The following is a 26,829-nucleotide window of genomic DNA, read 5'->3' as shown; positions in this document are numbered from 1 at the left end:
TATGTGATTTGAAATCCAAAAAAAAAAAACGTTGTTCCACAACATCCCATACGGGACAAGGGAGACTTCTCTCATATCAGTGAGTGCACCCCGATTCATATTTAGCTCAATGATATGGGACCTACTGTTTATCGCCGAGTCCGAACGGCGTGTCTTAAGAATCCACTTGCGGAGAAGTTTTTCAAGGCTGAAATACTCAGGAAATGTCGCCAACATTACTGAGGGGTATTTTGCCACCGTTGAAAAATGTTTGATGTTGCATGGCCGGGGAATCGAACCCACGACCTTCTGCGTGCAAGTGGGCGTGCATACCATTGCACCACGGTGGCACCCATTCGAAGTACTATATCCCATAATGAGAGAAGCTCAAATCCCAAAAATTTAAATTCTACTAAGTTTATGGGATTTATCTTTTTTTCAATTCTAAAGTAATTTTCGTGTAAATTTCGAATAAAATCTTCCATTTTTTCTTTAAGTGTATTCTTAACCCATCACCCCTCTCACATTGTTGGCAATGATAAATCTCAATTTTTTTACTATTCTGCACTTTTCATTCATCCACGCCACCAAGCGTACTTCATCAACGCCCCAAATGGAATAAATCACTCTTTGACAATATGATACTGGTGTACAGTTTCTTCTCCACCTACCTTTCTCAAATTCTGGATTATTGAAATGCACCTCCAGGCGAATATAAGGATTGTATGCCTTGCCACCAATAGGTAAACCAGTTTCGGGTGGATAGGTAAATGTGCTTGCACCCATGGCCCACAATGCAATAACTTTGGAACAAACTTTTGCCTCTTCTGGCAGCTGTTGACAATCACCATTGTACAGTGGAATTTCAACATCCCAGTCGGTTTCACAGTGAAACACCTCCATGTGATGGACAAGGCCCGGTGTCGTAATAATGGGTTCAAATTGGACAATGTGGTGTTTTTGTTGCAGGAAGCTGTCGAGCTTTTGTATGTGACACCAATAAGTGGTCTCTTTGTCAGGCACTGTCACGTTATTAAGTCGTATTTCGACTTGTTTCAGGTCACTTTACAGCAGTAGCAGCAGTAAGAGCAGCAAAAATGTAAAAAGAAGAGATAAATGAAAGAAAAACAAAAAGTTTTTAAATTGTTATGGACAGCTGGGAAAACAAACTGTTGTTAAGTTAAGATATTCAATTTTATATCCACTAGGATAAAATATAGTTTGTGCTTTAAAACAGAAATATATTTAAACAAATTGCAAACAAAACTATGTTGGAAATTTTTATTTTCTTAAATTTTACTTACGTTTCTGGTATTTGAATCTTATCAGCTCTCAGTAATTGCATCATTTTTATCCCCGACTCATGGGAAGATACATTTGGAAAGGGAAATTGATAATCAGTCAGCTCCAATTCATTTTCACCTCTTGCCCACATGATGTACATTGTGCCTTCCTATTTAAAGAACGAAAAATAAGGTACAACAACGTGTTCAAATCAATTAGCCACATCTGAAGCAAAATCTTCTGTTCTTAGCACTTACATGAAAACGAAAATCCGATGGATCACAAGTATCAAACTTTCTCTTAAACGCCAATGTTGATTCATCCATCTTGAAGAGCACACAATCCTGTTGATAGTCCTTGTGTACATATTTACCATCCGAACTTGTATAAATGTCCGTAACAACATTGAAAAAACCATTTTGATTTTCGAAGAAGCAAATGTCGGCATCACCAATACCACCACGTTTCGAAAAGCCCAAATAAAACCATCGATGCTGTTCATTGAAGGCATTCTGTAGGTGGAAGAGAACTTCTTGTTTATACCAATCGACCATCCAGCTGAGTTTGATTTCTTTATTATCCAATAGAATTTCATGGAGTTTTGTATCGGAAAGGCCTGTAAGCAGAATGAATGAAAGGAACAAATGAGCCACAACATTAAATAACGATTTGAAAAATATGGTGCCAAGTAATTGACTATCAATGCTGACGATTACGGTCAGCATGTTGAGCAATAAATTTTAAATAGAATAACGATATTTTGTGGAGTCTATTGATTTGTTGTAGACATTTGGTTTGCAAAAAAAGGAGGAGTGTCATACCCACACAATTATACAAACCAAAAAAAAAACAATATTTTCAAGGTTTATGGTCATGGTCTTGTCATTGAAAACTTTTCACATAATTACATAATTACACAATTTACAATTGTACAATTTGTTATTGTTTGTTTTACAGAAACACAAATTATTTATCTTGTTGTAAACACAATGATAACATTTACAACAACATCGAAAAATAATTTGCATTTCATCTCCCAAAAAAAAATTCGTTTGATTATTTGTAGCTTTCACTGCCTCATTTAACCTTGAGTATGTTTTTGTCAAAAGTAGAATTATAATGGTGGCAGAATAGTAACGTCACAATAAGTTGGCGGTCAATAATATCAATTAATTATTGTTAATTTTTGATTATTAATTCCATTAAATATGTTAAATTTTGCATCGCGACGCAAAAGAATTATCGAGGAAATATTTTTCAAACACGAAGAAGTTTCATGTGAGTGCCTTAAATGATTTAAGACCCAGACAAAATTGGAAACCACATTTGCCGAATAAATAATTACAATATTAGCAAACTATATGGTACCCTACACCACCATGATTTCAACATAATTTTGCGAAAATTTTCTCCAAATCTTAACGGAATTCAAAAAATTTGACAAATATACTTCTAGTCCAAATTCGGTGACATTTCAAAATTGCATCAATATTGGGCAGAATTTGCGCACCAAATTCCTAAATCGGTCGAAAATATGTGTATATTGGCAAACTTTTTTTCTAGACCAACTTCCGTAACACAGTACAAACTTCATCGAAATTGGACACACAGCTTGTTTGGCGCACCCAATGCCTAAATCTATCGAAAATATGTATGGGAGCTATATCCAAATCTGAACGATTCTTAGAAAAAGCAAAAGCGTTCTTCCTATGGCTAAAAAATTATCTTCCTCAAGTTTCAACTGAACAACGGACATGCATACATCGAGACAGAAAGTGATTTTACGTATATCCCTAAGAGGAACTGTAGGTCTATCTCGTTTCCTTTTACATGTTACAAAGAAATACACAATGACCTAATATCCCTTGTCACAATGAGGTGTAGGGTATAATAAAATTGGAGTGTGTTGAAATTGAAAACAAATTCACCTCAACTCTAACTCTAACTCAACTAAATATTGAGCATACGAGTATGATTTTTAGCTAATTACTCAATTTCGGCAAAACCTTCAAAATACCGAAAATCAGAATGTACGCTTCTCCGGGAGATATATGAACCAGCGGACCTATACTGATAATACCCTTCTGGAATATTTTATAACCCCATGGAAGACTAAATAACAAATTTCAGTCTTTCGGTGGGATATTGACGTCACAACCTTCAGAATTACGAAAAACGGGAGGTACCGTTCTATGGAGGCTATATCGAAACATGGACCTATACTGACGAATTTCAGTCAGAAAGGCTAAATCCCAAATTTCAGCAATTTCGGTGGGTTGCTTTGGCCACAACCTTCACAATACCGTTCTATGGGGGCCATACAAAGTGGAAGTGGACCTGTACCTAACGAAGCTTAAATACCAAATTTCAGCCATTTCTGAGGAATATTGAGGCCACAACCTTCAAAACACCGAAAATCGGAAGGTACTTTCTATGGGGGCTATGTGAAGGCGTGGACCAATACGACAAATTTCATATGGATCGTGTGGTACCCTAAACGAAGGCCACATACCAAATTTCAATCATTTCGGTGGATTATTGTGGCTACAACTTTCAAAATACCGCAAATCGGGAGGTACCGTTCTATGGGTGCTACATGAAGGCGTGGACCTATACCGAAAAATTGCTGGGGGAAAGTTTTATGCCTCCAGCGAAGACTATGTACCAAATTTCAGTCATTTGGGTGTGATAATGAGGCAAAACCCTTCAAAATACCGAAAATTGGGCGGTACCGTGCTATGGCGGCTATATCAAAATGTGGACCAATATAGCCCATTTGCAATACCAAACATCCTAGGAGCAATATAAACTTCTATACCAAATTACAAACCTCTATCTTAAAAATTGCTAGCTGTATCTTGATTTCAACAGACTACGGACGGACGGACAGACGGACATGGTTACAAAATACCGAACATCGGGAGGTACCGTTCTATGGGAGCTATTTCAAACATAGGAGTAGTAGAAACTTCTATACCAAATTACAAAACTCTATCTACAAAAGTGCGGGCTGTGTCTTGATTTCAACAGACCGACGGACAGACGAACATTGTTATATCGACTTAGAATTTTACCCTGATCAAGAATATATAAACTTTATAGGGTCTCCGATGAATATTTCGATGTGTTACAAACGGAATGAAAAATTTAATTTTACCCTCCATATTATGGTCAAGGGTATAATAAAGGTTTAGATATTGTATTTCCCGCACAAACAGATTGAAGTCTGTTAGTCAGATAGGACATAATTAACCTTGTTGCTGTCGTAGCCAAATTGAAAAACCTCCGAAGTTTCATAGACCAATTCCTATGGTCAACGGTGTCAAAGTCTTTATAATGATCTAAAAGAATAAGAAATCCGACTATGTTTTGATCAATGTCATTTCTGATTGATTCTGCTACCTCTTCCAGGGCAATAACACTGTGCAACATTTTTAAGGTGATCTTGTGAAAACAATTCGAACTGAGGATTTTTTGAAAGTACAGACCCAAACGACAAGAAACCCTAGTTGTGTTTGATTGTGTCAGATCCAGCTCGGATTTTATGGCCCCATCTAAACATGGTTAAATATTGAGTTTTTAAAGAAATTCGGGGCTATATCTCTGAAACCAATGCGAATCTTCTTCTGAACTCTGAAGCAAATTTGTAGATAAGGGCAAGAATAAAATATTTGGAGAAGAAAAGAACTCGAAAAACTACATTTATTGCCTCAAATTTCAAAATATATGCAAAAATTCCACAATTTTTATACATTTTGCACCGTATCTCCAAAAACGTTAACTTTTTCTGAATATTTTCTTTTGGAAAAATATTCCCTGGAATGTAATACATAACTCTTCAGAACATGTCATTGTTGCAAAATGCCTCTATGCCGTTGTTTTCAGTACATTTTTCAATGACGATTTAATAAAAATGTCAATAATGTAGTGAAATCCGAAATGCGAGAATAAACTGTTGGTGTGAACTGTGTTTGAAATACGTGTTGTAAAAGATATGATGCAAAATACCGCTGTAACAACATGAAGTAAGCATTTTAGAGTTTCAGAATGTTCTAAAGAATTGTTGAGAACTTTATTTGGAAGATTACTTGGTTCAACTCCCAATAGTTTAGCCGATACTGACCAGAATTTCAGCAATTATGTAAAATTTTCTATATTTTATAGATTTTGATGCCCTAGATAAAGTTTTTCTTATGTGGTTTTTTCAAAAGATAAGTTCTACTAGTTTATGGCAACAATATTGCTAAAGACAGCAAGGTCACATTCCTATTCGTTTCTGAGATAAAGGCCTGATAAATGCAAAAAAGTGTAGATTTACCCCGGTTGAGATGAGGGCATAAAATCCGAACTGGATCTGACAGGATAAAACCCTACTAGGGTTTTTGTAGTCTAAATATGTACTTTCAAAAAATGCATACTAGAAGTTGTTTGCATTTTCAGTGTTGCATAGTGTAATGCAACTATGGTTAGCTCGAAAGCCTGAATGTTGTTCGCACAACAAGGACTTTCTGTGAAGGTACTCCGACATCTGAATGTGTAGTAGTTTCTCAAAAACCTTGGATAAGTAGCATAAAATTAAAATTGGTCTATATTCAACAGTAGTTTTGGGGATTGGAATGATTTTTGAGTGCTTCCAGATGTTAGGGTATGTACTTGTACTCAAGATAGTATTGAAGATGTACGTGAAGAAGGTTAGGAGACGGGGAAGTAATATTCTTACAAATCTAGGATCAATGCCGTCAAGATCAATTGCATTTGACTCAATCATATGGGACCTATATTTTATCGCCGAGTCGGAACGGTGTGTCTTACGACACCACTAATAGTTTTTATGGCTGAAATACTCAGGAAAATTTCGATTTTCTGTTAACGGAGTGGGCCGCAGAACTTCCGAGTATAAGGCTGGCGTGCTTACCACTGCACCACGGTGGCTTCCAACAATACATTTGTAGAAAATTGTATCCACCTACCTCAATCCCTTCGGGCGCTAGAGTGACTTTGTTAGACCGATAGAGGGACAAACATGACTATATCGATGTAGATTGCTGATCAATAATATATATATACTTTGTGGAATCTAAAGTGATAATTCCGAGGAGTAACAAAGCCACGTTGTTACAACTTCGATTTTTAGCATCATTTAATTCGAAACTAACTGGTTTTTTCACAAAAACTCGCATTGTTGTGGTTAATTGCAGTTTTGAGAATAAAAAAATGTGGAGATTATGGAGCTTTATAAAATCAGTGGCTTTTCTATCGTAAGAATCTCAAAGGAGTCGATCCGAATGCAAAGCATATGGCGTTAATTCAATTTAAAATGGAAATAGCATACGAGTTGCTAACTGCTACGCCATCCACCTAGTTATCTGTTCAAAGGAAAAGAGGACGATCCAGTTCTAAAATTTTGGAACAAGAGGATACTTCTTCCAATTCCAAGCGCCATAAAGTCACTTACGATCTGCCAAATTCGAAGAGATTTGATGAAATTGGCCATTGGTTTGTATGGGGAGAAAAAGGTCGATTTCCTTATTGCAAGACGGGACCTCTGTCAAAATTTTTGAAATGTGGTGTTTATCTATGTTCCAATACAAGTAAAAATTGTTTTCTTTTCTACTCTCTGGTATTTATTACCTTTGCCCCTTTTGTTGTTTACTGTCATCCGTCTGTTTGCATGCGTGTATGTATATTTTTGAATCGATTAACATTTCGCTTGCCCATTGTATAACATCCAAGATTGAGGATTCTAGAACAGGTTATGCTTCCGCGAGCGGGTATAAATACGGGAGAGTAGCAGGTGGGTGAGTGAGTTGTAATTCAGATTGCGAATTGAAACAGTCAGCTAAGTAAAATACAGTGTGCTTAGTAAAGTTATGTGTTAATCAGTAAAGTAACGTTAACTGCACTGTATCTATATTAATAAAAGAGTAGAGTGACTGATTCACTGACTGACTGATTGATTCATCAACGCCCAGACGAAACGGCTGAAGCTAGAATCATGAAATTTTGGGTGAGGGTCACTCTTGGTCCGAAGGTGACAGATAAGGCTTGGTTTTTGGAAATTCGTACTAGAACGGTACGAAAAGTACCAAAAGGTACTAAATATGGTACCGTTTGTATTTGGAGAACCGGTAGAGCTAGAACTTTGAAATTTGGAATGAACGTCACTGATGGAGTGTAGGAAAGATGTGCTAAAGGGTTTTTAGAAATTCGAACTATTAGTGTACGAAAAGTACTAAAGTGTACTAATTTTGGTGCCAATTCGTATTTTGTGAACGGATAAAGGTTAAAGGTTGAAATTTGGTGTGAGAATCAAGGTTAAAAGGTACGGTTGACATAAGGAGGTGGTTTAGGGAAAGGGCACACATGTGTACGAAAAGTACTAAATGATACTAAATTTGGTACAATTATGATTTGGGCAAACGGATAGAGCTGGAATCCTGAAATTTTGAATTCAGGCTACTGTTGGAGAGTGGAATGGACATAGTTTTGAAAAATCGTACTTATGGGTACGAAAAGTACTAAATGGTACTAAATTTGGTACAATTATGATTTGGGCGAACGGATAGAGCTGGAATCCTGAAATTTTGAGCTAAGGCTACTGTTGGAGAGTAAAATGGATGTAGTTTTACAAATTCGTACCTATGGGTACGAAAAGTACTAAATTTGGTACAATTTGGATTTAGGTTGAACGGATAGACCTGGAATCCTGAAATTTCGAACTAAGGTTACTGTTGAAGAGTGAATGGAAGCAGTTTTGAAAATTCGTACTTATGGGTACGAAAAGTACTAAATGGTACTAAATTTGGTACAATTATGATTTGGGCGAACGGATAGAGCTGGAATCCTGAAATTTTGAACTAAGGCTACTGTTGGAGAGGAAAATGGATGTAGTTTTACAAATTCGTACCTATGGGTACGAAAAGTACTAAATTTGGATTTAGGTTGAACGGATAGACCTGGAATCCTGAAATTTTGAATTAAGGCTGCTGTTAGAGAGTAGAATGGAAGTAGTTTTGAAAATTCGTACTTATGGGTACGACAAGTACCAAACAGTACTAAATTTGGTACAATTTGGATTTAGGTTGAGGGGTTAGGATCCTGAAATTTTTGAATTAAGGCTGCAGTTGGAGGGTAGAATGGAAGTAGTTTTGACAATTCGTACTTATGGGTACGAAATGTACTAAATGATACTAAATTTTATACAATTACGATTTGGGCGAACGGATAGAGCTGGAATCCTGAAATTTGAATTAAGGCTACTGTTGGAGAGTAGAATGGAAGTAGTTTTCGTACTAATGGGTACGAAATGTACTAAATGATACTAAATTTGGTACAATCATGATTAAGGCGAACGGATAGAGCTGGAATCGTGAAATTTGAATTAAGGCTGATGTAAGAGAGTGGAGTGGAAGTAATTTTGAAAATTCGTACTTATGGGTACGAAAAGTACTAAATGGTACTAAATTTGGTACAATTACGATTTGGGCGAACAAATAGAGCTGGAATCCTGAAATTTGAATTAAGGCTGCTGTTAGAGAGTAGAGTGGAAGCAGTTTTGACAATTCGTACTTATGGGTACGACAAGTATTAAATGGTTCAAAATTTTGTACAATTTGGATTTAGGTTTAGCGGCTGGAATCCTGAACCTTTGTATTGAGGCTACAGTTGGAGGGTAGAATGGAAGTAGTTTTGACAATTCGTACTTATGGGTACGAAATGTACTAAATGATACTAAATTTGGTACAATTACGATTTAGGCGAACCGACAGAGCTGGAATCCTGAAATTTTGAATTGAGGCTACAGTTGGTGGGTAGAATGGAAGTAGTTTCAAAAATTCGTACTTATGGGCACGAAAAGTATTAAATGGTACTAAATTTGGTACAATTACGATTTAAGCGAACGGATAGACCTGGAATCCTGAAATTTCGAACTAAGGTTACTGTTAAAGAGTGAATGGAAGCAGTTTTGAAAATTCGTACTTATGGGTACGAAAAGTACTAAATGGTACTAAATTTGGTACAATTACGATTTGGGCGAACGGATAGAGCTGGAATCCTGAAATTTGAATTAAGGCTGCTGTTAGAGGGTAGAATGGAAATAGTTTTGAAAATTCGTACTTGTTGTTACGAAAAGTACTCCATCATACTAAATTTGGTACAATTATGATTTAGGCGAACGGATAGAGCTGGAATCCTGAAATTTGAATTAAGGCTGATGTTAGAGAGTAGAATGGAAGTAGTTTTGAAAATTCGTACTTATGAGTACGAAAAGTACTAAATGTGGTACAATTACGATTTGGCCGAACAGATAGAGATGGAATCCTGAAATTTGAATTAAGGCTGCTGTTAGAGAGTAGAAGGGAAGCAGTTTTGAAAATTCGTACTTATGGGTACAACAAGTACTAAATGGTACTAAATTTTGTACAATTTGGATTTAGGTTGAGCAGACAGAGCTGGAATCCTGAAATTTTTGAATTAAGGCTGCAGTTGGAGGGTAGTATGGAAGCAGATTTGAAAATCGTACTTATGGGTACGAATAGTACTAAATGGTACTAAATTTGGTACAATTACGATTTGGGCGAACGGATAGAGCTGGAATCCTGAAATTTGAATTAAGGCTGATGTAGGATAGTAGAATAGAAGTAGTTTTGAAAATTCGTACTTATTAGTACGAAAGGTACTAAATTTGGTACAATTACTATTAGGGCGAACGGATAGAGATGGAATCCTGAAATTTGAATTAAGGCTGCTGTTAGAGAGTAGAATGGAAGCAGTCTTAAAAATTCCTACTCATGGGAACAACAAGTACTAAAGGGTACTAAATTTTGTACAATTTGGATTTAGGTTGAGCAGATAGAGCTGTAATCCTGAAATTTTTGAATTAAGGCTGCAGTTGGAGGGTAGAATGGAAGTAGATTTGAAAATTCGTACTTATGGGTACGAATAGTATTAAATGGTACTAAATTTGGTACAATTTGGATTTAGGTTGAGCAGATAGAGCTGGAATCCTGAAATTTTGTACTAAGGCTACTGTTGGAGAGTAGAATGGAAGTAGTTTTGAAAATTCGTGCTTATGGGTACGAAATGATACTAAATTTGCTACAATTATGATTTAGGCAAACGGATAGAGCTGGAATCCTGAAATTTTCAATTAAGGCTACTGTTAGAGAGTAGAATGGAAGTAGTTTTCATTCGTACTTATTGGTACGACAAGTACTATATGGTACTAAATTTTTTACAATTTGGATTTAGGTTGAACGGATAGAGCTGGAATCTTGAAATTTTGAATTAAGATTGATATTGTAGTATGGGATGGAGATTTGGAAATTCGTACTTATGGGTTACGAAAAGTAATAAATTTGGTACAATTAAGATCTGGGTCATCGGATAGAGCTGAATTTCTGAAATTGGGAATAAAAATTGCTGCTGGATTATAAGAATGACTACTTTTGGATTGTAGAATGGAGTTGTTTTGAAAATTCGTACTTAAGGTTACGAAAAGTACTAAGTGGTACTAAATTTGGTACAATTTAGATTTAGGTTGAACGGATAGAGCTGTAGCCCTAAAATTTCGAATTAACATTAATGTTAGAGTATGGGATTGAGATAATTGTGAAATTAGTACTTCGTAGGGTATATTTTGAGTGTAAAATGGAAGTAGTTTTAAAAATTCGAACAAAAAGTACCAAATTTGGATTTGGGTGATCAAACAGAGCTGGAATAATGAAATTTAGAATTAAAATTGCTGTTGGGGTGTAAGATGGAGTTAGTTTTGCAAATTCTTACTTACGGGTAAGAAAAATACTAAATTTGGTACAGTCTGGATTTGGGTGAACGAAAAGAGCTAGAAACTTTAAATTCGTAATTGAGGTTAATGTTGAAGTGTAGGATTGAGGTAGTTTTGGAAATTCGTACTTATGGAAACGAAAAGTACTAAATTTGGTACAATTGGGATTTGGAATCTGGAATCCTGAAATTTGGAATTGAGATTATAGTTGAAGTCTAAGATTGAGGTAGTTTTGCAAATTCGTACTTATGGGTACGGAAAGTACTAAATGGTATTAAATTTGGTACAGTTTGAATTTGAGTGGACGAATACACCTGGAATCCTTAAATTTGGAATTGAGATTACTGTTGGAGTATAGGATTAAGGTAGTTTTGGAAATTCATTATTATGGGTACGAAAAGTACAAAATTTTGTACAGTGGGTATTTGGGGGAACGGATAGAGCTGGAATCCTGGAAGACTACGGTTGGAGTGTAGGATTGAGACATGGAGGTAGTTTTTGAAATTCGTACTTATGGGCACGAAATATACTAAATGGTACAACTTGAATTTGCACTGATAGCGCTGAAATCCTGTTTTTTGAAACTAAGTTTACTGGTGAAGTGAAGGATTGAGGTAGTTTTGGAAAATCGTTCTTATGGGTACGAAGAGTACTTAATGGCACTCAATTTGTTGTTGGGTGTAGGGACAGTTCCGGAATCTGTATTTTTTGGATTTAGTGTGAGTATTGGTGTGCAATGTTGGTCTCGCTGTTAATATGTAAGGGTGAGATATGGCTGATCTTTTTGAAAATCGAACTAAAGCGATACGAACAGTACTAAAATAACAATAAATATTGATTAAAATTGGTATAAGTACAATAAAGTTTTCAGTGTTCGCCATTTCCATTATATTATTGTTTATTTGTTTTTTATATCCTTTCCGCATACGAAGTAGCGGGCACTTTGCTAGTTCAATTTAAAATGGAAATAGCATACGAGTTGCTAACTGCTACGCCATCCACCTAGTTCTCTGTTCAAAGGAAAAGAGGACGATCCAGTTCTAAAATTTTGGAACAAGAGGATACTTCTTCCAATTCCAAGCGCCGTAAAGTCACTTACGATCTGCCAAATTCGAAGAGATTTGATGAAATTGGCCATTGGTTTGTATGGGGAGAAAAAGGTCGATTTCCTTATTGCAAGACGGGACCTCTGTCAAAATTTTTGAAATGTGGTGTTTATCTATGTTCCAATACAAGTAAAAATTGTTTTCTTTTCTACTCTCTGGTATTTATTACCTTTGTCCCTTTTGTTGTTTACTGTCATCCGTCTGTTTGCATGCGTGTATGTATATTTTTGAATCGATTAACATTTCGCTTGCCCATTGTATAACATCCAAGATTGAGGATTCTAGAACAGGTTATGCTTCCGCGAGCGGGTATAAATACGGGAGAGTAGCAGGTGGGTGAGTGAGTTGTAATTCAGATTGCGAATTGAAACAGTCAGCTAAGTAAAATACAGTGTGCTTAGTAAAGTTATGTGTTAATCAGTAAAGTAACGTTAACTGCACTGTATAATCGTAATATAAACGACTCGGTTTATATATCGTATCGGCGAATAAAACAACATCTACATGGCATTAACCTAAACCTAATTCTGTTACAATTGGTGTCAGAAATTGTATTACGAAAATATTACAATGAAGTTTAAGGAACTATGAACGGAAGGCTTGAAGAAGGAGCTACGCAAGTTGGAGTTGCCACAAACTTTAGAAAAAACAAGTAAAAATGTATCAGTCGACTTGGCCTACAGAGATACATATACCTTCAACTTCGGATCTAAAGAAAAGAAGTAACACATAATACTGCTGACGTCTATGTAATACGATGTACTTACCGGGAAGTGCCGGATGACTTTTTTGTAGCATTTGGGTCATTATCTTAAGAAGTAAGGATTTGCCCCTGAAAAAACATGTACCGTCGTAATGGGGAAAGCGAATTTAAGTTGTTACAACAAAAATCAAAGAGATTTGAAGTCCAAATTTTGAACTTATTCGATTCATCCGTTCGACAATTATCGTGCGCTCCGGCCGCTACAAATGATGCTCTAGGGTTTTTTCTTTAAACCTTTCGGACTATTTTCTCAGGAAGTATGTACTTTCCCCTGATAAAAACTTGTACCGTCGTAATGGGGGCAGCAAATACAAATTAATATAACGATTCGAGAGCAGACCCTAAACTAAACTTTTCCGAAATTTTGTGTGAGAGGTACCCGAAGGAGTGGACCGATAGAGTCCATATAGGAATCTCATCTATGTCTGGTAGAAATGTCAAGATGTGCAAAGTATGTATCAAATCGGTTACTCGTTTGGCGTGGCTAAATCGACTCCGAATTGTCTGAAACACATTTCGTCCAAACATACTTGGGGTCTAAAAACATTTTTTCGATGAGACACATTTTGCCCATATGAAAGTGTATATACCCTCGTTAGCATAAATGCTGAGGGTATAAATATTGCTGGAATTTGAAAAAAAGCTCCAAGAGCATGGAGGAATGGTTTTGAAAATTCGACAATAAAGTAGACTAAAAATCAAAAGGTCTCAAAATGGAATAGGCAAATTCTCAAACCAATGACCAATTACTGAAAAACAATCCGAAGAATGAGACACCAAGTGAACCGAATAAAGTGTTTGTTAAAAAGAAATATTTTATAACCTCTTAATTTAACAATTCCTTTTTCTGTGTTTTCATTTTCATTTATAATATTTATATGAGGTTGCCAAAGTAATTTCTAATCAAATATTAAAACAACAACAATGTATGTGACAAGCCAGAATATTCTGAAAAAAATTGAACAGTGTGTCATGTTGTGATGCTTTCCAGTCTCATCCCGCTTTCTGTAAAGCAAGAATATAGACATTGCACTTTCCAACTACATCCGCCACTGTGTAAACTGCACCTTCTCTATACAGAGTGCGAATATTCTAGGTGCCGATTATCTAATTTCCCTTAACACTTGGGTTATACGAGTACGAGCATTTTGATCGAATGTACCTCACGAATCAAATGCGCGTTAAATTTTGCCAGCTGAAGATATACATATACATACATATAAATGAACAATGCCTTTACCCTCTATCAAAAAATTATGTGTCATTCACAACTATTCCATGTCGTGACTTTGCTCCAGTTTATTTATAATTTTACTGCAGTCGTTAAATTTTCAATTCAATGCTCTGTGGAAGTCGGATTTCATTAATTGCTGCGTTTGAGTTTGGGGATAAGTTACTGCTGTTTCTAGGTCACGCAACATATTAGTGCGGTTGTTGCATGCGTAGGCATTTTAATACTTATACCACATAACCTGTGTATGTATATATGTATATTAGGGTGGGGCGATTTGTGGGGAAGGAAAAAACCTTAATGAGCCCTTCGCGTTTCTGATTCCTGGGATTGAACTGAGCATAAAAGTCCACTGGACCATATATCTACCGTGAAAATCGAGCCTCCCGATTTTGACTTTAAGTTTTTTATTGACGTTTTTTGGATATTTTGACATATAACAGCCAAAACATTGAGATTTTCGATTCAACACAAAGACAAAAATTGTAGCCAAGACAGTAATTGAAAACTCTATAATACATCGCAAAAACATTGGAACGCTCCTTCTGTCAGTTTTGGCCTTGAGAAGGTGCAAACTTTTCGAAAAATGTCGATAAATGGCACTGTGCTACAAAAGTTGACCAGAAATATATTCAAGTGTTCTGATGCAAAATTATGTCGTGTTGGGATCCATGGACAACGACGATGCCTTTAGTTCGTTCGGGTCACTTCGTTTTAATTATTAAAAGTTAAAGTAGTGAAAATCTGGGTTTTTTACATTTTCAAATTTAATCGGACATATCTTCATTTTTTCACAACGGATTTCTAGTGATCCTTCTTCCTTTTAAAGGGGTGAATAATATCTTTAGAACAAGTTATTATTTGTTTAAATCGGTTAACAAGTGGCAAAGTTATAGTGGCTTAAGTCTGAAAACCCCCTCAAAAAACTAAAACTGAATTTCTCATAATTTTCAAAAATATAATGTTTTTTTGTTTTGCTCAATAATTATTTTCAAAATTATGAGAAATTCAGTTATAGTTTTTTTGAGGGGGTTTTCAGACTTAAGCCACTATAACTTTGCCACTTGTTAACCGATTTAAACAAATAATAACTTGTTCTAAAGATATTATTCACCCCTTTAAAAGGAAGAAGGATCACTAGAAATCCGTTGTGAAAAAAAAGATATGTCCGTTTAAATTTGAAAATGTAAAAAACCCAGATTTTCACTACTTTTACCGTTATAAAAAAAAATAAAACGAAGTGACCCGAACTAAAGGCATTGTCGTTGTCCATGGATCCCAACACGATATAATTTTGCATCAGAACACTTGAATATTTTTCTGGTCAACTTTTGTAGCACAGTGTCATTTATCGACATTTTTCGAAAAGTTTGCAACTTCTCAAGGCCAAAACTGACAGAAGGAGCGTTCCAATGCTTTTGCGATGTATTATAGAGTTTTCAATTAGTGTCTTGGCTACAATTTTTGTCTTTGTGTTGAATCGAAAATCTCAATGTTTTGGCTGTTATATGTCAAAATATCCAAAAAACGTCAATAAAAAACTTAAAGTCAAAATCGGGAGGCTCGATTTTCACGGTAGATATATGGTCCAGTGGACTTTTTTGCTCAGTTCAATCCCAGGAATCAGAAACGCGAAGGACTCATTAAGGTTTTCAAATCGCCCCGGCCTAATGTATATGCTCTTGTTTTATGTTTGTACGTGGAATTCACAATTCAAAGTTTTAAAGTACAAAAACCGTAACCACAAAAATCAAACAAATTTTTATGGTCGTTATACGAATTAAGGTCGTATGTACAAATGTATGTTTGTTCGAATGAAAGCAATGATGTGTAAAAAAGTGCATGTGTTATTACTTTTAAAATATTGATAAACGTATGTACAACATACATTCCAATGTAAGAATATATGTGCGTTTTTTTCTTAAAATGCACAGAAAAAAGAATTTACTAATTATTATCGATATTTTTAGAAATGGTATTTCTTTTGGTGACGTAGGGGATGAAAGATACCAAGCAACGGTCCTGACCGGTTTTTACATGGCAAAGTCCAGGATTTATCTTGGTCCCTCTTTCATCTCAAGTGGATACTGATCTCCCCGTGGAGTCACCTGGGGAACTGCCTTTAACACCCGTTAAAGGTAGTGAGCTAACATGTGCCGCGCGTTCACCCATAAGAACGTTAAAAACTTGGGTTTGGGCGTTAGGTTAGTAACCCTCCCCTAGAAAAAAACAGCCTACTATGAAAAAACGAAAGAAAAGAGAAACAAACCCCTCTAAAGTTGACGAACCCCGCAAACTTTTTAAGGACCATGATCTGCGAGTCCGCACCAGGAATGTTTGCACTCTTTATAGAGAAGGTACAGTTTGGCATTGGCAGATGTACTTGAAAAGTACAAGGAAATACGATGGAATGAAAAAGGCGTCACAACAACATCTAAAGGTGACGCACTGTATTATAGCTGCCATGACACAAAGCAGATTTGTAGTTAGTCGGAGGCTAAAACATCTGGTATCAAGCTTCACCCCAGTGAATGAAAGACTTGCTACAATTCGAATAAAAGCTAAATTCTTCAACATCAGCTTTATTTGCGCTCATGCTCCCACTGAAGAAAAGGACGAACAGACCAAAGATATATTTTACGAGCGCTTAGAAGAAACTTATGACCGTTGCCCTGCCCATGACATTTAAATCATTCTAGGCGATTTTAATGCCAAAATTGGAAAGGAGAATATCTTTGGCCCAACAGTCGGGAAATTCAGTCTCCACAGTAAAACATCAGACAATGCACATAGGTTTCAATCAGGAAATTTTTGGCCATAACCCTATTTTCGAAGTTTCGAAATTTTAACTTTTTTGCACAGAATAATAAAAAACACCTCAAGTCATCTGAAAATAATTAGTTTTTGATAATAACGTTAGTATTCGTTGATTGGCGCAGTACCAAAGTTGACACTTTTTTATGTAAAAATAAAACGGACTTTGTGCTGTAAAATATACAATTTTTGTTGTATTGCGTCGCTGCATAAATATACAGAAGTGAGACCAAAGTTATTATGAATCGGGAAGCTGTTCATCAGTACTTTCATAATATTTACAAAAAGAGCGATGAAATTTGTAAAATTAGCGTAATAAAATCAATTTTTATATATATACTAGCTGACCCGGTCCGCGTTGATGGCCCGTTTTTAGTTTTTTTAGTAGTTTTTTAGTTTCCCGTGTAAACATTTATAACCCATCTACATACTCGTATTTACATATCTACACCTTTTCAAATTCAATTCGAATCATTTTAGTTGTAATTCGAGAATTCCATTTTTAATTCGTAACATTTTATTTGTAATTCGATAATTGCATTTGTAATTCGAAACATTTCAATTGTAGTTCAAATTATTCCATTTGTAACTCGAATTTATCTATTTGTAATTTGAATTATTATATTTGTAATTCGAATTATTCCATTTGTAATTCGACTTATTTTACTTGTAATTCAAACTATTTTATTTGTTATCCGAATTATTCCATTTGTTCCTTTCCTTTTTATAAATGGAATAATTCGAATTACAAATGGAACAATTCGAATTACAAGTAAAATAAGTCGAATTACAAATGGAATAATTCGAATTACAAATATAATAATTCAAATTACAAATAGATAAATTCGAGTTAAAAATGGAATAATTTGAACTACAATTGAAATGTTTCGAATTACAAATGCAATTATCGAATTACAAATAAAATGTTACGAATTAAAAATGGAATTCTCGAATTACAGCTAAAATGATTCGAATTGAATTTGAAAAGGTGTATATATGTAACTACGAGTATGTAGATGGGTTATAAATGTTTACACGGGAAACTAAAAAACTACTAAAAAAACTAAAAATTTGAACAAAATAATAATTAATTTCAATACAATATGGACGTTGAAATAGTTTTGGCCAGAAAATTTGGATTTAGGACCATTTTGCAATGGTATGAGGCTGATGCAAAAAACATTCTAGTTAGCTGTACCAGATTTAATCATCTCGATATTCATAAGGGCACCTGGCTGTCTCCAGATCAGAAAACAAGAAATCAAATTGATCATGTTGTGATAGATGGAAGACATTCATCGAGCGTGTTGTATGTACGATCGTTCCGAGGCGCAAACATTGATTCGGACAACTACCTTGTTTCAGCAAAGGTACGCATCCGCTTAAACGTAGCAAACAAACTACGAACAGACACAACACGAAAGTTAGACATCGGTAAGCTGCAATCACAACATATAGCCACAGCATATTCCACTCAACTAGCCCAACTGCTTAATCAAAGCACTCCTCATCCCGATAACATATCAGCGCAATGGCAAAGCATTGCCCACTCCATGCATATAGCCGAAAAATCCATACTTGGATACCAGAGACCTCCACCAAGGAATCCATGGTATGATCAGGAGTGTCGTGCTGCCACCGAAGATAAAAAATGCGGCATATAGGGCTACTTTACAATCCGTAGCAACGCGTAGCGCACGAGAGAGATACAGGGAGAAAAAGAGAGAGGAGAAACGTCTTTTCCGCAGGAAAAAGAGAGAGATGGAAAGGCGGGAGTGTGATAAAATCGAGATGTACAGGAGCCAGAATGAAGTCCAAAGAGTCAAGCATCAAACTGATGGCTTTGGTACAGGCACATCCTCCTGTAGAGACCAGCAAGGTAATTTGGTAACTGATACAGATAGTGTACTCAGGATATGTAAAGAACATTTTTCAAAACTGTTGGTATCCAAAAGCAGCGAAGATGACGAAGACACCACAGTCCCAATCACAGAAGATGGTATTGAATGTATACCGCCCAGCCAAGTTGAGGTAAAGACAGCAATAAATCGGCTGAAGAATAATAAGGCGGCAGGAGCCGATGGCTTACCAGCCGAGCTGTTCAAAACCGCAGGCGACACGCTGATAAGGTGTATTCATCAGCTAGTTAGCACCATCTGGCAGGAAGAACGAGTACCCGACGATTGGAACCTGAGTATCCTGTGCCCCGTCCACAAGACGGGAGATAAGACTATATGCTCTAACTATAGGGGCATAAGTCTACTCCCTATTGCCTACAAGCCTATGTCAACGAGGTAATTGGACCATACCAATGCGGCTTTAGACCTGGCAAGTCCACCATTGACCAGATATTTACCCTGCGGCAAATCCTGGAGAAGGCCCAAGAGATGCGGATCGACACCTACCACCTTTTTGTCGATTATAAAGCAGCCTTTGACAGCCCGCTGCGTTCAAAAGTATTCCAAGCCATGTCTGAATTTGGTTCCCCGCAAAGCTCATCCGGCTTTGTAAAATGACATTAACTGACACGAGGTCCTCAGTTAAAATTGGAAAGAACCTCTCCGAAGAGTTTGGCACCAAAAGAGGTTTCAGACAAGGAGACAGCCTTTCGTGTGATCTCTTCAACATCCTGCTGGAAAAGGTTATACGATAGGCAAACGTCAAAAGAAGTGGCACAATCTACACCAATAGTCACATGTTACTTGCTTATGCTGATGATATAGACATCATGAGCCGATCAGTAAAAGAAGTAACTGATACCTTTATGAAGGTCGAAGGAGAATCTGCTAAAGTGGATCTGGCGGTAAACGGTGAGAAGACCAAGTTGATGGTGTCGACGCGCAATGCGTCCATTGAGCTCGGACCGACTGTGGAAGTTGGTTCCTATAATATTGAGGTAGTAAAAGACTTCGTCTACCTCGGCACCTCCGTAAACACAACAAACGACATCAGTTGTGAAATAAAAAGAAGAATTGTATTGGCCAACAGATGCTACTTTGGCTTAAAAACAAAGCCACATCTCGCCAAACAGTGTCCAATTTTCTGAAAAACCTGGTCAAAAATCGGGGAAAAAATTGTTATCAATTCACACCACATAGGGTCAAATATTGTTTATAGGATCCCACTGCATGAAGTTATGAAAAAAATTTATAAGTTTCTTGTTTAATAAGCGGGTATAAAAACAGGTCAAAATTTTGTCTCAATATTTAAGTTCTTTATAAAACTATGATAATATCCAAAATAAACAACGGGTTTTAAATATTTTTTTTTTTTGTAATTATAATGAAAGGTATGTCGAAGGTGTTTATGATGTTCAGTTTCGCCAATGAAATGTGCGTTCTTTAAAAATTGATGCCCGCACGTGTTGATTTTTTCAAGGTCCATTTTCACAATAAATGATGAAAATAGTTGTGAGTAAGATCGAGTTGGGCTGTATACCTTATTATTTCATAAAAAGGGTAGAGTTGTTTACCAATTTCAATCGAAACATCCTGCACATATTTTCACTTTTCGTTTTTATGTGATTTTTGATGAGTGAATTTTGATGTATTCTAGGACTTATAGTAAAATTTATGGCGAACAAGATTTTAACGATTTGTGGAAAAAGGGACTAAACAGACTCCTTTTATGACTCGCACGACGATCAATTTTTCTAAGAAAAATATTCCTCCCATTTTAGTCAGTAAAGTTGCCAAAGACCATATACCTAAAGTGCAAGGAATCCAAGTAATCTTAACTCAAATATTTCCAACACTGTAGAAATTGTAGAAGCTTGCTCCCCTATTCTTGTTTTTTATACCCTCCACCATAGGATGGGGGTATATTAAGTTTGTCATTCCGTTTGTAACTACTCAAAATAATCATTGTAGACCCCACAAACTATATATATTCTTGATCAGCGTGCAATTCGACATCGATATAGCCATGTCCGTCCGTCTGTCCGTCTGTGGAAATCACTCTAGCGTCCGAACGGATTGACGTAGGTTGATGAAATTTTGGGAAAATATGTTATATTTACGCAGGACTTTTGGGATTGAAAGCGGGCTATGTAGGTCCACGCTTTCGTATAGCCCCCATACAAAATGACGCGTGACGCGTCGTCGTTTTAAGGCATTTTTAAGAGATTTGTCCCATTTTACCACTGAATTGGTTGTAATTTGGTATTTTTTGTCTCCAGAGGGCAAAAAACATTCCTACCAAATTTGGTTTATATAGGTCCACGTTTTGTATAGCCCCATATGACGCCCCATATATAGTACGCGTCATTTTAATATATTTTGAATGGATTAGTCCCATTTGACAACAGAATCGGTTGTAACATTGTATTTTGTGTTTCCAGAGGCTAAGAAACATTTGTACCATAAAATGTTTATATAGGCCTACGTTATGATATAGTTCCCATAGGACAATATCTCCCGATTTTCGGTATTTTGAAGGCTTTGACCTCGTTATCACACCGAGATGGCTGAAATTTGGTATTGAGTCTTCGTTGGGGGTATAAAACTTTCCCCCAGAAATTTGTAGGTATAGGTCCACGCCATCATATAGCCCCCATAAAACGGTACCTTCCGATTTTTGGTATTTTGAAGGTTGTGGCCACATTAGTACACCGAAATGGCTGACATTTGTGGTGGAGGGTATATAAAGTTCGGCCCGACCGAAATTAACGTTTTTCCTACTTGTTTTTTTTTTTTGATACCAACATTTCATTAGTAAGTAATTGCATATTTCTTGAGTTTATGTAAGATGTGGAGTTTTGGTGTATTCTAGGACCTATAGTAAAAATTAATGGCGAACAAATTTGTACTATATTTTGATCTGATACGATCAGATTTTATAGGAGAAGGGACCAAAGAGATCCCTTTAATTACCGTCTAAGGGTTAAATAAAATGAAGCCAGCCATCCAAAAAATATAAGAACCCATGGTTAGGTCAAAATCCATTCATTTATAGCTTTTTTGCCAGGATTTTCGTTCAAATTTGGATACAGCTCCCATATATATTTTCGGCCGATTTCACGTATTTGCTACATCAAACACGATATATATGTCCGATTTCGACGAAATTTGGAATGTTTCACCGAATTCGGTCAAGAAATAAATGTGCCAAACTACATACATCGAAATCGGTCAGATTTATATATAGCTACTATATATATTTTCGGCTGATTTCACGTATTTGCTGCACCAAACACGATATAAATGTCCGATTTCGATGAAATTTGGAATGTTTGACCGAATTCGGTCTAGAAATAAATATGCCTAACTAGATCGAAATCGGTTCAGATATAGATATATCCCCCATATATATTTTACATATTCACAGTGGTGTGTGTATCATATAGTCGGCCCCTTCGGTGTTATCAGCGAACCGGAACTCTCTAGATTAAAAAATTTGACCCATATTACCCATTTCCCATATAAAACCAATGACCATCTGCTGTATTTAAGTCGAAAACTAAATTTTGTATTACGAAAATTTGAGTAAATAGCAGGTGAGATATCAAAGTACATACTAAGGTACATAAAACGTAATTATACCTTACACCTCTATTTGGAAATGCAATTTATAATTGATTTCTCAAAAATGTTACACCGAGAAATATTGGTCTTACGCCATGTTTACATTTACTTGAATGGAAATTGATACTGTATTGGCACATAGTTTGTTGAGTGATTTGTCCAATAATTAATAAATATTTAATCTAATTTCGGTATGAACGTCGCAAGTACATACATTATTCGTCTTAAACCACACTTCATGTTGAACAATAATCTATTTTACAACCTTGATAACAATAATTGTAATTGCAAACAGTGTCATCTACAAACAACAACATTTGACACAAAACATTGCCATAGGAAATGATATGTGGTTATAACCGAAATCGCTTGGATGAAACCCCATAGCCACACAACATACATTTACTTACGTTGTCTTCTGTTCTTTGAAACAGTCTTCTTTATTATGAAACAGTCTTTGGAATCCATTGAGGAAAGCAAATGACTGAATGGAAACAATATGTTGAAGTGGTATATAAATATACATAGTTTCTTTACTACTATGAAAATACCACAAATCATTGTCTACATCCATATCGGTGTAAGAATACAACGCACCATAATTATCCTTTAGATAATAAAATAAAGAACAAGTAAGAAAAGCGTTAAGTTCGGTCGGGCCGAACTTTTTATACCCTCCACCACAAATTTCAGCCATTTCGGTGGATTAATGTGGCCACAACCTTCTAAGTACCGAAATTCGGAAGGTACCGTTCTATGGGGGCTATATGATGGCGTGGGCCTATACCTACAAATTTCTGGGGGAAAGTTGTATACGTCTAAAGAAGACTAAATACCAAATTTCAGCCATATCGGTGTGATAATGAGGCTAAAACGTTCAAAATATGGAAAATCGGGAGATATTGTATTATGGGGGCTATATCAACACGTGGACCTATATAAACATTTTATGGTAGAAATATTTCTTAGCCTCTGGAAACACAAAATACAAAGTTACAACCGATTCTTTGGTCAAATGGGTCTAATACATTCAAAATATATTAAAATGACGCGTACTTTATAAGGGGTCTTATGTGGGGACTATACCAAAACGTGGACCTATATAACCCAACTTTGGTAGGAATATTTTCTGGCCTCTGAAGACACAAAATACCAAATTACAACCAATTCTGTGGTCAAATGGGTCTAATACATTCAAAATATATTAAAATGACGCGTACTTTATATGGGGCCCTATATGGGGGCTATACCAAAACGTGGACCTATATAACCCAACTTTGGTAGGAATATTTTTTGGCCTCTGGAGACACAAAGTACCAAATTACAACCAATTCGGTGGTAAAATGGGCCAAATATCTTAAAAATTCCTTAAAACGACGACGCGTCACGCGTCATTTTGTATGGGGGCTATACGAAAGCGTGGACCTACATAGCCCGCTTTCAATACCAAAAGTCCTACGTAAATATAACATATTTTCCCAAAATTTCATCAACCTACGTCAATCCGTTCGGACGCTAGAGTGATTTCCACAGACGGACAGACGGACAGACGGACAGACAGACAGACGGACAGACGGACGGACATGGCTATATCGATGTAGAATTGCACGCTGATCAAGAATATATACACTTTGTGGGGTCTACAATGATTATTTCGAGTAGTTACAAACGTAGTGACAAACTTAATATACCCCCATCCTATGGTGGAGGGTATAAAAACGCATTAGTAGGAAGAACGTGCCCAATAGCATCAAAAGTCAATATCTTGGTTCCTACATGTTTAGGCAAGAATTTTATTAGCAATTCGTAAACATAATTATGTTAGAGATAATATTTTAACACCAGTAAGGGATAGCCCAGTGTTCACAATGCACAGTGGTGGCACTTACATGGGAAGGTGTGACAAAAATACTTCTAGATGATATATCGAACTGAAATTTTTAACAATTGGTCCTTGGGGGCTAGAAACAATCTAACAGAAACATTGGAGTCCTAGGTCCAAAATTCCGCGTGGTTCCCATGTAGCGAGTCATTCTGAATTGAAGTATTTTACTGTTGCCAACATATTGTTTAACCGAATTCGCTGTAATCCGGTGCTAGGCGTTGTTATTCCATAGTAAACCTCTCCGCGAGAATCTGTCAATATTGGTCCATGATTTGCTATACCCCCATATATGATTTCTATCTCGATTTTATGTATTTTACAGATATTTAGCAAATTTTAACCGGATTAGGCATTAATAGTTAAGTCAGAGTTTAGAACAGAATTTATAAATAAATGTGACATTGGTCCACTTTTGGCCACAGCTTCTATAGGGTTACCATATATTTTTCTGTATTTTATAAGATTTAATCTCCTATTTTCTGTAGAATTACCTGTAAAAACGTATTTGTGGTTCTCAGTCCGGGGAAAATTTCCACGTTTTGACGTGTTGCAACGTTAGGGTGTCCAAAACAAGAAAAAATATTTATTAAAGTGTATACCCCCAAAACCTTTTATTTTTCAATCGCGAATTTTCAGAGCGTCTCCAAGTTACCATGTTAAAAGAAATCACTAATAGCACAAAAACATTATTTTGAACATAAATATAATAAAGGATAATAAAAATAATTTTAAAAATTCAAAAAATATGAATTCAGCAGCTAAAAAATGGAGTTAAACTTTTGGCCATAACTGCCAAAGCCGCAAATTTCCGCAAAAAGTCTATACAGTTTTGAAATCTACAGGAGCTAGGCTTCAATTTGGTACTATTGGCCATTTTGTGCGAATTTGTGGAAAGTGACTAAAAGCTTAAGGAAATCCATACATCTATATTAAATAATTTAATTTTTACCAATATTACAACCAAAATATTTGGCAACCCTTGCAATTTAGAGGAATTTTCATAACTAGAAAAATGAAGCTTAGGCAATTCACTAAATGATTCAAGTTAAGTTAAGGCGTTAAAAATAGTCCTTTGTTTCATAAATTCGCTTAGAATATAACCATTTTTTTCTCATTTTTAAATACATTTTTTCTTCAAAATTAGTCATGTTTGTGAGGCGTTTTCTCCTTAAGAACCGCGAAAAATGGAAAAAATAAGCTGAGTTTCGAAAATTTTGGAAAGTTTTGAAGCTATTTGCATTTTTAAAATTTTAAAACGACGACATTTTTTTTTTTTGATTTTTGTCGTTGGGCGCATCCACTGTGCAATGTTTGAAAACTTCTATAGTTGATGGGAATTCCGAAAATTTTGAATTATTTGATTACACTATGCGACACGAAAATAATTAACCATATTCTGACAGCATATCACCAAAAAAGAGAGGACACATGTCTTTCCGTTTTTCCCCCGCCGTTTATTGCAGAAAAAATATACAAATCAAATATTTTCAAAAGTTTTTCTCTATTTTGACCCTCAAAAAAAGTTCATTGACAGTTCGAATGTTTCAGAAAGTGGTTCACTGACACCTTTGCTACATTATTTTAGTTGAATTTCTCGAATTTTGAGCGGTTTAGTATCTAGGGACCAGAACTTGAGAAAAATAGGGAACAAATCGCATTTGTTTTCTTATTTTGACATTTAAGCAGTGTACGTAAAAATACTTTATGAACCATTTCCAATGGTTTCGTTTCGTACTTTCCATAGGAACAATACGAAACGAAGCATAACCCACGCTGACCGAACTCGCTGTTTAGTTTCAGAGGTCAGAAGAAGATGTGCATTGGTTTAAGAGATAAAGCCCCGAATTGCGTTAAAAAGTCAATATTTAACCATGTTTAGATGGGGCCATAAAATCCTAGCTGGATCTGACAGAACATAATGCCACCAGTGGGTTTTGTCGTTTGGGTCTGCACTTTCAAAAGATCCTCAGTTCAAATTGTTTGCACAAGATTACCTTAACAATGTTGCACGGTGTAATTCTAATATTGTTTCTATAGATTTTAATTATTATTTATAAGATTCGAACAAATATTTGTTTGACCTTGAAGACATTTTAACTTTAATGACAGTTCAACAGTTAAACTAATATCAACGTATTATGGCGCTCAATTATTTTAATTAATTCGTGTTGTGTTGTATATTAATGATTATTTTGGGTAATTTGTCAACTTCGTAGGCGGCAATGAAACGACAGTTGATGTTTATGTTTTGCATCAACAGAATGACGACAGCATTTAATAATTTAATTGGTGTAATTCAATCAAATTTCTTAGTATAAAGTCTTTGGAAGCCAAATTTTTTGTGAAAACAAAAATTTAAATATTTAAAATAAATGTCTACAGATGCAAAATTTTATTACAGTTTGTGTGCACGGGTATGATATTGTTTGTCACTCCTGTTTCTAGGTTAAATTATATT

General features: G+C 35.8%; 1 protein-coding gene across 2 annotated transcripts in view; it reads right to left on the bottom strand.

The window, feature by feature from the left end:
- Tbh (Tyramine beta hydroxylase) overlaps positions 1 to 26,829 on the bottom strand; it is a 135,752-nt gene that overhangs the window by 40,516 nt on the left and 68,407 nt on the right. For both annotated transcript variants that reach the window (XM_073974586.1, XM_073974587.1), the window contains exons 3-5: positions 1,521 to 1,879; positions 1,284 to 1,432; positions 651 to 1,042 (exon numbers count right to left, since the gene is read on the bottom strand). In XM_073974586.1, the coding sequence (XP_073830687.1) occupies positions 651 to 1,042; positions 1,284 to 1,432; positions 1,521 to 1,879 (900 nt within the window). The remainder of the gene's footprint in view (positions 1 to 650; positions 1,043 to 1,283; positions 1,433 to 1,520; positions 1,880 to 26,829) is intronic.

Source organism: Musca autumnalis, unplaced genomic scaffold (assembly GCF_047663935.1).
Source record: "Musca autumnalis isolate F117 unplaced genomic scaffold, ASM4766393v1 scaffold_3, whole genome shotgun sequence".
NCBI lineage: Eukaryota > Metazoa > Arthropoda > Insecta > Diptera > Muscidae > Musca > Musca autumnalis.
Note: the sequence above shows the minus strand (reverse complement) of the source record. Positions and strands in the feature narration are given on the sequence as shown.